Source organism: Ursus arctos, unplaced genomic scaffold (genome assembly GCF_023065955.2).
Source record: "Ursus arctos isolate Adak ecotype North America unplaced genomic scaffold, UrsArc2.0 scaffold_14, whole genome shotgun sequence".
Classification (NCBI taxonomy): Eukaryota; Metazoa; Chordata; class Mammalia; order Carnivora; family Ursidae; genus Ursus; species Ursus arctos.
Window position 1 is genome coordinate 35,620,790 of NW_026622808.1, and position 12,466 is coordinate 35,633,255.

At 40.8% G+C, this 12,466-nt stretch overlaps 1 protein-coding gene across 13 annotated transcripts in view; it reads right to left on the reverse strand.

The window, feature by feature from the left end:
- Window positions 1-12,466, reverse strand: part of SFMBT1 (Scm like with four mbt domains 1) — a 126,477-nt gene that overhangs the window by 28,495 nt on the left and 85,516 nt on the right. For all 13 annotated transcript variants that reach the window (XM_026501023.4, XM_048226516.2, XM_057311794.1 and 10 more), the window contains 5 exons: window positions 7,441-7,529; window positions 4,823-5,069; window positions 4,068-4,162; window positions 3,500-3,601; window positions 2,088-2,238 (listed from right to left, as the gene is read on the reverse strand). In XM_026501023.4, coding sequence (XP_026356808.1) covers window positions 2,088-2,238; window positions 3,500-3,601; window positions 4,068-4,162; window positions 4,823-5,069; window positions 7,441-7,529 — 684 coding nt within the window. The remainder of the gene's footprint in view (window positions 1-2,087; window positions 2,239-3,499; window positions 3,602-4,067; window positions 4,163-4,822; window positions 5,070-7,440; window positions 7,530-12,466) is intronic.

Here is a 12,466-nt window from a genome sequence, read left to right on the forward strand (position 1 = left end):
TGAAAAACAACCAATAAATCCAAAGCATCGTTCATGTTATAAAACAGAGCATCTCTGGTCAACCACAGCAATATAATAAAATTCCTCAGATACATTTTTTAAACTTTCAAGTTTCAAACTACGCATTTATCTTCAACACTATTTTATATGATTAGCTGCTGGCAGTTTACCGGAAGAACTGAAGACATTTATGACTGGGTTTCATTTGTACTAATAAATCCAGTCTTACTATCCCCATTCTATTCCAAGTTAGGCTCTCAAGGAAGAGACAGCAGATCATCTTTTTCCTCCCCCGAAGCTATGCCCTCACACAGCTTAGCCACACCTGACACAATGCTCTCAGCACTGTTTTCAGACTCATGTTCTACAGAACCGCAAGGCTCTTATAACCTCAATCATGAATTCCTTTCGTAAGAAGAGTTGAGCTTAATGGCCTCCTTCAGTCCAGCATGGCTCCCGGTAGAGGCCTCTCAGACCTGACTTCCTGGCCGCACCATCTGCCCAGCTGCCCCGCTGTTTCGGAGCAGCCCTCCCGGCCGCACGGAGCAGAGCACCTCACAGGCACACGGCAGCCTACTACGCCACCGGGCAGCCACACGAGCTCTGCAGTCCCTCCTCTGCCCAACTCAAACTGGCACCAAGCTCTCCCCCGGCTCCACCTCACAGTAAATTAGCTGCCATTTTCAGTGACATAATCCACTACTTTCCTCCTATTTACAGGGACAGATGCGTTGTTTATAACAATGCTGAAAGCTCCAATATCTTTAATAATTGTTTTTCCTTTTCACATAAAGGCAGCTGGTAAGATAAAGAACTTGGGATGTCCAGAGCCTTCCAGCAAAGCAAGAACTTCCTCCCGCAGGGGTGCGCCCTCCTGCCACCACCACCAGGCAGGCAGGCCCACTCTCTGTTCACTGATGGAGAACGGTGGGGGCTCCAGGACTGTTCTCCCCTACCTGCTCCTTGCCGGAACTGCCGTACTCACTTTTGTCTCCCCGGTGACAGACAAGCCCAATGCCTAGCTCATAGCAAACATTCCACAGATGTTCGTTGAATGAATGGAGGCTGAATAAACAGCAAAAGGGCCTGAGTTTATGACTCTTGTTAACAGAGAAGAGTACTTCTAGCCCAGTGTTCCAGCACTTACCACTTAGAAAGTGAAGCTGTGTTCACCAAAAGCCTACTAGTAAAGGACACACAGACTGCCAAATAATCTGATGTGCTGATACAAAAGTCGGATAAGCATTTGACATGTCCAGATATTGGAAGTTTAAAAATACTAAAAATTTCAGTCAAGGTCAACTACCATCATATTTAAGAACTTTGATTAAAGGACCAGAGATTATATTTTGCAGGGGCACCTGGGTAACTCATTCAGTTAAGCACCCGACTCTTGATATAGGCTCAGGGCATGATCTCAGGGTCATGAGATCGAGACCCATGTGGGCCCTGCACGGGGTGTGGAGCCCGCTTGAGAGTCTCTCTCTCCCTCTGCCCCTCCTCCTACCCCCACCATGCTCTCTCTAAATAAATAAAATCTTAAAAAAAAAAAAAAAAAAGATTATATTTTGCAAAGTTACCAACACCAGGAAAATGAGTTGCTGCTTTCCTACCTACAGCTTCTCTGAGTCCTGCTCTTAATCATAAACCTTCCTCTGAAGTCTGAGCGCCTCACTCCAAGGGGATGCCCAGAAACCTAAAAATCACAGCTATCTGCCTCCGACCTCCCAGCTCTGGTACTGAGGCCTTCTCTCATACGCCAGCTCCTGACACTCCCTGGGTGTCCTACCCTCACTCCTCTGTGCCCTCACAACAGACACAGGAGGGAGCGAACTAGGAAGCCACATGAAACCCCAGGCTGTTCTAAAGACATATTTGTCAAGGTAGGAGGACAGAACATACCCAATAGTTTTTGAGCTTAACTTATAACTTGCCAATACGTAAATATATGGAATCAAGGCCTTCATTTATACTTGTCTTGGGACCCAAAAATGTTAAGGACAGGCTGGAGCAATGAGGAGAGAGAGAGACAAAGACGCAGGTGATGTTGTCCGCGATGAACAACTCAGAACAGAACAACTACCTACCAGGAGGGGGGCTGATGTGTAAACCATTCTTCAGACTCCACTGCACGGGGAAAATACCAGGACTGTCAGCATGACACACGAAAGATCGTCGTGCGTGATTCTCTGGTCGCAAATCATCCATTTCCACAAGGAAGTACTTCTCATCAAAAACCTGCACATACAATCGAACAGACAACACAAATGGTTTATGTGCAGGTACGAAAGGACACACGTGTGTACACCATTTCCTTGGAGTAGGCAAACAGGTCACAAAACTGCATAGCCACAGTGGGTATGAATAATAACGCTAAGCACTCAATAAATGGTACCTATGCGTCAGGCACTGTTTTAATTAAATGCTTTTCAGGCATTAACTCAGTTTTAACCTTCCTTACAACATAATAAGGTACGTACCATCATCAACCCCATTTTGCAGATAAGGAAACTAGATCTAAAAAGAGGTTAAACAATTTGCCCCATTTTATCCAGCAAGAAAGTAGCAGAACCTGGGTTCAAATCTAAATATTTGGGCTCCAAACGAAATTTAGTTTAGGCCGAGTGAGGAGTCCACCAAAACTTGTACATCAGCTTTCTGGATCCTAGCCTAGTTTCAAATGCCAAAAAGGTTTTATTAACCTGCTTCGACTCCTTGCCACCCCACGGCCCTTCAGACTCCAGAAAGGGCCTTCTGACCCCACTGCAGGTTCAGAATCCCTCCCTGTTCTCAGAGTAATCTTCTCCTAAGGCAAAAAAAAAAAAAAATTAAATCTCAATAGGTCAGACAATTCGGCGTCCAAGCGACCACTCCTCTAGTCACACTTGTCTTCTGGCTCTACTCTGGGTAAACAGGCCTCTGCTCTAGTCCTGAACTAACCCCTTGTCTTGTGCCTCAGTATCAGAAACAGAGTTACCAGGGCCTGACAACCTGCCCAGCTCCTGTGCTTACTCTCAATAGGAGCCTTCCTTTTGTCAGCCTTCCAAGAGATTGGAGTCTGAGTCTGAACTCTGGACTACATTCTGGAGCAATCCTGCACACATCTCATGATCATCTGCCCCGCCCCCAGCTGCCCCATCCCCACTGAGCCCTGCATCTGGGTGGACACTGACACTGTCACCTGTGCCCAGACTTCTCAGACACCGTGGCCTGCATAAGTCCCCTCTAGTTATCTGCCTCAACGCCTGCCCCAAAGACCACGCCCCACTACTCTTGGCACCCAAGCTTTGGTGGGCTGGGGTGACCAGGCCCAGAAGGAGGAATGGGCCACAGAGAGCTAGACTGTACAAATACAAAATGCGCACAGAAGTCATTGTAGCCTCACAGCTTAGGAGAAACACGGCTCAGATTAGCAGAGCTGAAGATCAAAACTCTAGCCACTTTCCTAAACCAGGCATCCTGACAGGTATTCGTACCAAAAGAGCTGCCCCCATTTTACCTTAACAACTGTAGCCGGAGAGATCCCAAAAGGAGACCAGGGGTCCACAGCTTCCAACTTCATATTTACAGAGAACGAATGAGTGCTAATCACTTGTTTGTCCTGAAATGCAAACACCAAGAGGGAATAAAAATACAATATTTTCACATTTATTTTATACTCATATATAGCTGAACACTACTCTTAATCAATTGAAATAGAACTGTATATTTAATTGTATATTTTCTTTCCTGCAAAAAATTATTCAGAAACAAAAACACAGGAAGTACTCCTACTCTCTGTATTTGGAACACAAAGACCATCTGGAGGAAAACAAGTTTATTTTATAACGAGTTGGGACTATGTAGTTAAGAGTGGAAAAGAAAAGACTCAAATTCTTTAAGAGAATGTTGGGAGAAAACCTAGACTACGTTTACAAGAAAAACAGGATACCCATCACTCCAGCCTTCAAACCTCTTACCTCCTTCAGACACCCCAGCAATTCTCACTGACCCCCAGGGTTACTGTCTGCTCTGTGCCTGACCCTACTGTGCGAAGGTGAGCACCTTCTGTCCCGTTCTGTTTTTACCTTAAATAAGTATGATGGCAATGGCTCTTCCTCCTCCTCTTTCACTTTGGCCAAGATCTCTTGCCACTCAGCTTCATTTTTCAGATGCCGGATGGCTTTTGTAAAACAAGACAGGACATTTTAAATGAGAACGTACACACTTTGTATCTGTTCGGATAGCATTCACGTAAACAGGACACTTTCCATGGGGAAAAGAAAGGGCTCTGGCACACTTACACCATCTTCATTCACAGAGCCTGCACCTTAACTCAGCACTTTGTCCCCTCTGTTCAGAGCCTGGGGAGGAGGCCTGGGGAAAATTCCCACAGCAAGATCATAAGGACTGCTGCAGGCCGCAGAATAATACAACACCCAAACTGAAGCACAGAAGAGGAGGCGCAAAGTGCTTTAAACAGTAACTCCAGTTTTGAGATTGTTATTTCTTCTAATCAACAATTCACTTTGAACCATGACCTACCCTAAGACCTATCCTACTCGTATACCTATCTAAATGCTACCTAGAAAATTTTTCTTCAATTTTGGTAAGGGGTCAGTAAGAGTTGGGGCAGGAGTCCATAAGGCACAGCAAGATGTGTGGCAAATTACTAAATTAATAAGCCAAAAGAAAAATAGGCACTTAATCAAATATATATTTTTTGTAATATCTCTATTACACTTGTAATATGCAGAGTAATAAATTTTTCAGTCTCATCAACATTAGTAAAAACCTAACAATAATGTAACAGTTAAAAGAAAAATGTTATATTACTCTTCACCTAATGGGGGCTGAAGCTCATATCCCTGTTGAGCAGCCCAACCAGCGTGATGAAGAAATGGATCCAAGTAATACAACCAGTGCTCAAAATTGTCAGAGCTTTCAAGTCCTTCATAACGCAGCTTCAGCCGTCCCCCAATGTTTTCTACTACGGTAACAATCCAAGTGCTTAACGAGTCCCGGAAAGCTTGGCATTCGAGCCTGGAGCCCGGAGCAATGAGATCTAAAGGATTCCTCCCGTTGCGGAGCTGTAGGCGCAAGAGGTGAAAACGATTATGAGAAGCTCACAGAGTATTTTAAAAAGGCAAGCTGTAAAGGATCTCCAATGAGCCTTTACATTTCTACCCACTCAAAGCCGTGACACTGAAAGGCCAAATATCATACAAGTCTCCATAGTATTATTTCTGGATGACATGAAAATGTTTATCTTAAAGAAAATTCTACTTACAACGCAATGAAACTATTCTAACAGACCTCTGTCTCTAGGGCTATGTTGTATAGTTTCATCTAGTAAAAAATTTTAAATTATCATCATTACTTAGTCTGACTGTAAAAGCAAATATGGTCACCATTAAACGAAAAATCAAGCATGACAAAAGTCAAAATCCCCCACAATCCCACCTCCGAGAAAGAACCATGATAAACACTTTGGCACCCACTCTGAGACTGGTTTTTCTACACAGAAGTCAACATCTACCTGTGTCTGTCTCTCTCATGTTTTTTGAAAAAAGGGGCCACTGTATACTCTTTTCCTATTCGTGTTTGCCACTTAATACATCACAGCTATCTTTCTATTATAGCACATACAAATCTTTATTCTTTTATACTATTAATTGATATTCTGTGTTATAAATGGGCAGTAATTTATCCACTTATCTACTGATGGCACTTCAGTTGTTTCTGACTCATTTCACAACAATATTCCTATGAACACAGTGTTTTGATTATGCTAATGGAATGGAAAAGTTTAACTATCACTCTAGATACATATTAAAAGCTACCACAGGGGTGTCTGGGTGGCTCAGTGGGTTAAGTGTCTGCTTTCGGCTCAGGTCATAATCCCACAGTCCTGGGATCAATCCGGCATCAGGCTCCCTGCTCAGCAGGGAGTCTGCTTCTCCTTCTCCCTCTGTCCATCCCAAGCTCGCACTCTCGCTCTCAAATAAAATCTTTTTTAAAAAAGCTACAATAAAGAATAAAAGGGAATGCTGATTCCAATATCATGACTTAACCATTTCTTAATATTCAAACTTACATTTTTCCCTAATAAGAATTGCTCTGTGACATTTACATATTCAAATGTATGCAAAAGACCATACGAACAAATGGAGGAACATGTTCACAGCTAAAAATCAGGATGGCAGAATCAAGGTCAACATAGAGCTGGATATCTATTAAATCATTTGTTCATGATTTCATTCATTCATTAAAATTTTACCGTGTGTTTGTTTAGTGTGTGCCAGGCCCTGGCTAAGCATAATGAAATGAGTCAGAGGATAAAATATAAAGGTCAGCTGGAAATAGAGTATTTACCAATCGAGTTTTAAAGGGGAATGTAAATGGATCACAGAATGAGATGTAAGAGTCAAAAGCATAAAACACGTAGAAAATACAGCAGTAAATCTTTGTAACCTTGCGTTAAACAAAGCCTAATTAGATATGACACCAAAAGTACAAGTAACAACAACAAAATAAACTGGACTACATCAAAATAAACTTTTGTGCTGTAAACAGTATCATTAAGAAAGTGAAAAGAGAGTTCACAAAATATTTGGAAATCGTATCTGACCTGGACTTGTTATCAGATATAAGGAACTCTTACAATTCTATAATAAAAAGACAACCCATTTTAAAAATGGGCAAAGACATTTCCCCAAAGAAGATATACAAATGGCAAACAGTACAGAAAAAGATACTTAACATCATTTGTCATTAGGAAAATGCAAATCAAAATGAGAAACTGCTTCATATTCACTAGCACAGCTATAACCAAAAGAGAGTAACAAGTGCTGGCAAAAATGTAGAGAGATTGGAATGTTCATACATTGCATTTCACATATGCCACAAAGAATGTAACTGGTATGACAGAAAGTGACAAAATATAACTTAGAAATGTCATAACCAATAAACTGATTTTGCAAAAACAAGAAATCTATATTATACTCACTAACAAGCTTAAAAGCTACACTAATTTAAAAGGACTGTTGAAGGCAGGTGGGTGGTAAGAATACAATGAGTCCACTGTCTTCTGAGCAAAAGAAAACGGGGTCTCAAGTCTCCTGGGGTGAGAGTTACAAATTCCTGAAGTGGAATCAACACCTGCTCAGAGACAGAGACCTCAAAAGGCTCCATTTTCCAACTTCATAAAAGAACCTGGAAAACTAGATTGTTATGTGTTAGCAACAAATTCAGAACATTTTAGGCACTATGTAAGGCACCAGTTGGCAACCTCTGAGGATAAGTTTAAACCCACTGATACCCTTTGTCTATGTCTGTAGTACCAATGCTTATTTGCTTTAGAGTGATAAAGGAGCGATCAATTTTAAGGTTCCAGGACAGGAAATACCACTGAAGAGGAGAAGGGTTTTCCACACTGATTCTGCCAGCAATAATACTCACGCCTTCTAGCAGCGGAACAGGAGGGCTACACGCTCCCATCAGGGTCTGCCGCAGAAACTCATCCCAATCAGACACTTTATCTCTGATACCTAGATGAGGGAATAAATGAGTGATCACTCATAATGCAGCTACAGAATACAGAGAAACTAAACTCAACCAAATACAGAGAAGTTAAACCAGAGAAAGTGATGTAGAGATGCATTTGTACTTTCAACATCTGAGTCCAACATATTACTTCTTTCAGAACTTAAAAAAAATCCCTTTCTAGATAGATCTACTTCCCAATTAGTTTAATAAGAGGTATACACAAAACAAAGAGAATACAGTAACAGGGAGTTGGGCCCCATTTTTTTTTAAAGATTTTATTTATTTACTTATTTGAGAGAGAGAGAGACAGAGTAAAAGCAGGGAGGAAAGGAAGAAGCAGACTCCCCGCTGAGCAAAGAGCCCAACGTGAAACTCGATCCCAGGACCTAGGGATCATAACCTTACCTGAAGGCAGACACTTAACCGACTGAGCCACCCAGGTGCCCCAGTTGGGCCCAATTTTATCCAAAACTTAACTTTTTTTTTTCTTTTTTTACGATGGAAATCCTCAAATTTATATAAAAGTAGAGAAAAGAGTATGATAACCCCATGTACCCCAGCCTCAACAACTGTCACTTCATGGTCAGTCTTCCCAGGAGTTGTTGGCAAACTACAACCTGGGGGCTAACTTCGGCCTACTGTATATTTTTATAATTAAAGTTTTACTGGAACACAGTCATGCCCATTTGTTTTCACATGGTCTGTGGCTGCTTTATACCACAAAGGTAGCATTAGGTAGCTGTTACAGGGATCACATGGCCTGTAAAGCCTAACATATTTACTCTCTGGTTCTTTACAGATATTTTGCCAATCCTGATGATCTATACCCTCACACAGCCCACCCCACCCAACCACAGATTATTTAAAAGCCAATTCCTAATATCATATAATTTTATCAGATAATTTCACCCAGTTTAATCTCAGTATGTATTTCTAAAGATTTTTATTTATATATTTAAGAGAGAGAAAGAGTGCACAAGAGGGGAAAGGTCAGAGGAAAAGGGCAGAGGGAGAGGGAGAGAGAGAATCTCAAGCAGACTCCCCACTGAGTGCAGAGCCTGACGTGGGGCTTGATCCCACGACCCATGAGATCATCACCTGAGCTGAAGTCACAAGTAGGACGCTTAACCGACTGAGTCACCCAGGCGCCCCAGTATGTATTTCTAAAAGAAAATAACTCTTTATATAAGCACAATATCACACCTTTAAAAATTAACAATAATTCTTCAATAAAAAATATCTAGTCCATGTTTAAATTTCCCCAAATGTCTCATAAATGGTTTTTCCAATTTGCTTGGTCAAATCAGGATCCCAATGAGGTACATATACTGCAAATGGCTGATATACTGCTCAATTCTCTTTTGATCCACATGCTCTTTCTCCCCCACCATCTCCCCACTCTCTCTTTCTAGCAGCGTATTTGCTGCTGAGAGAGAGCCTTTTGTCTGTTTAGAGTTCTTCTGAGTCTCCTTTTACTGGCTGCCTCCCTGTCAGTGATAACCAGCTGTTCCACTGACCTCTGTATTTTCTATGAATCAATATTAAGGGCTACAGGCTTGATCGAACTCAGATCTCTCTTTTGGGGGGCCATCGAGAATAGTCCGTAAGTGGAGTTGTAACCTTCTATCACGTCCATCAAGAAGCACATTGAGTCTGGTTGTCTCTTCTTTTGTGGTGACAGCAGCTTTTAATGGTCATGTCATAGATACACTGCTTCATTAGGGACTAAAAATGGTGATTTTTTCCATCATCCTTTTTTTGTTGTTGTTGTTTACTAACCAAAATATTCTATAAAGAAAATTTTCACTTCTTCAACTACTTCATTACCTTGAGGTGTAGTTCACAGAAAAGAGCCAGGATATCTGTTTGATTCTCTTTATCTTTCCCTGTATTTACCAATCTTCAATTTCATCAGCAGGTTCCCTCACACCCTTCAAAAGCAACCAGTGAGAGTTCTGTGTACAAGTCTCACTAGGAAATTATTGACTAAATCACATATGACCTGTTCCAGGCCATTGCAGCTATTGTCCTACTGATGGTCAACCATCCTGTCTTTAACCAGAGGGACTCTCTTTCGACATGACCGTAGTAAACAGTCACTGACATCCTTCTTACTTTTGGTATGAACGGTGTCCCAGGCTCACTCAGCTCGTACCCTTCCCGCCCGAATCCAGGAAATCGGCTCCTTCTCCAAGGAGCTCTAACTTATTCGGGTGAAATGGTATTCAGAGGTCATAATTAGGGTGCTGAGGGTGCTCATTTGTTTATATTCTTTAACTGTTTGTGTTTGTAGGCCTTCTCAGTATCTAGAACTAAGAAATATCTTCTCTCTTTTTAAGATATAAATCACATCAGTTCATACTAATACTTCCAATTCAAATTCATGAAGACAGTGTTTCTACTTAACTTCACTTACCCAACTTCTGTTTCCTTTCTTTCCTGCTGAAAACCCTAGCTCTCACACATTTCATTATGACTTGATCCCACAACACCCAAACATTATTTCAAAATAACATCAACTCTGCCACTAACAATGATTACTGAAAATAGCTTACTTTTGATGTTGTTGTTATGTTATATCCCTATTAGGGATGTACCTTTAAATTACTGTATCTGAAAGCCAATGAAATAGAAATAGTTCTTTGAGTGGTCACTTCACAATCTCCATACAGTTACATTTTTATGCTGCTTTTTTGTTTTTTAGAAATTTCTTTAAAATTTTATAGTTACATAAAATACATAGTTCAAAATTCAAATCTACAAAATAGGTACATTCAGAAAATCTAGCTTCTATCCCTCTCCCCCTCTTCATTCCATTTCCTTCCTTCCCCACAAGATTTTAAGAAAATCTTTCTTAAAGATTTTATTTGTTTATTTGAGAGAGAGAGAGAGGGAGTAAGAGAGAGAGCACGTGAGCATGAATGGGGGAAGGAGCAGAGGGAGAGGGAGAAGCAGGCTCCCCACTGAGCAGAGAGTCCAAGGCAAGGACTCCATCCCAGGACCCTGAGATCATGACCTGAGGCGAAGGCAGCCGCTAAGGCAGCCGTTTAACTGACCGTGCCACCCAGGCACATCCCCACACAGGAAACTTTTTCAATAGACTTCTTTTATTTTTTTTTAAATGAACTTCACATATACACATTCATATGCTCCCCCTCTCCTTCATTCTTTATACATTTTTCTTTTTTCATAAAACAAGGCTATCCAGGAAAACAGCCCCTGACTGTAGTAGATGGTCCCCATTTCTTCTTACCATGCACTGCAGCTTTTATCGTTACAAAGCACCCTTTCCTCTCATAATGCTTTCTGATCTGAATTCTGCCTTTATGAAATACCACTGACACTCCTACTTTCTTTTCTATTTGTTCTGATTTTTATATATCTTTGTCCATCCTTGTATTTTAACCCTTTCCGAATCTCTCCATTAGCTGGGTCTCCTGTACGTAGCATAGAAGTGGGTTTTGCTTTCTGAGTTAACCTGAACTATTCTTTTACTTTTAATAGAAGACTAAGCCCATTAACATCTGTTGATATAAGCAATAGGTATGCCCTCAATTTTGTCATACTGTTAAATATCATATAGGTCATTGATGTGTGTGTGTGTGTGTGTGTGTGTGCACAGTCTCCCACTATGTGAACTATTTTAATTGAACATACACTTTTTAAAATCTATCTTTTGGCAGTTAGAAAGGTTTGTGGTTTTATTCTTCTGGTTACCTTAGTATATACTAATACCTTTACATAACACTTTAGTTCTATCTTTGGATTATTTTCCATTTCTTTGTTCTATAAACAGTACTAACATTAGCCAAAACCTCTTTTCTCTCCTCTTCTTCACCGTCTCATTTCAGGTAATGTCTTTTACTCTCAATTAACATTTAAAAGGTAATTAGTTTAAAAAAATAAAAAATAAAAGGTAATGAGTTTACTCTGCAGTAAAGCTGGGTTTTTGAAAAGGCAGCATGAGCTTTACCACTATACACACGCGCCCTCCCCCTCTGCTGCCTCACATTTTTATAGTTACACTGTATCTACACTGTCAGATTATGTAGCCATTATGTACTACACTGTGTCCTTTGTAACCTTCATTTAGTTCCAAGTTCTACAGCTACACATATATTTAATGTCTCATTAACAGTTCTTATGCTGATGTCTCTTCATTCACTTGGTTTTCTAAAGCTCAGTCCCCAGGGGATGTCTTAGCAAGGGCTCATAGGAACACTGTTCCTGAATCTTCACATCTTCTAACAGTCTGCTTATGGCCTTTATACCTGCAGTTCAGTGTAGCCTCATGTAAAACCCCTGTCTCATAGAATCTTTCACTAAATTTCTTAACCCTTACCCTACGATCTTTTATCATAAAGCACTACTGCCAAATAGTCTCGTGACAATCCTTCCTCTTCAAGAAATTTAGATCTTTTGGGCACCTGGGTGGCTCAGATGGTTAAGCATCTGCCTTTGGCTCAGGTCATGATCTCAGGGTCCTGCGATCGAGCCCTGCCTAAGTCTCCCTGCTCGGCGGGGAGTCTGCTTCTCCCTCTGCCCCTCCTTCCTGCTCCTGCTCTCTTTCTCTCAAATAAATAAATACTTTAAAAAAAACAAAGTTCAGGTGTCACTAGAATGCACTTTGATATAGCTATTCTCACTTGATTTTCCTGTGTGCAAAGTGAACCCTTCCTTAATGTATCTCTCCCACTTTATTTCAGTCAAGCTTTCTTGAATGAAAGTTTATTGTTTCACTTGTTGTGGTTTTCTTCAGGGACTTTACCCCAAGTCTCTTCTCTTTCCTCATTCCTTTTTTATTTTAAAATTTTTCTTCCTTTTCATCTTCCATTTCTCTTCAGATACCATCCATGGTAGATTTGTTCCTGTGTTCACTTAAACTTAGTCTTCATTTCTAATATTTTTTCATTTCTAGTTCTTGCCTAACTCCTACTTT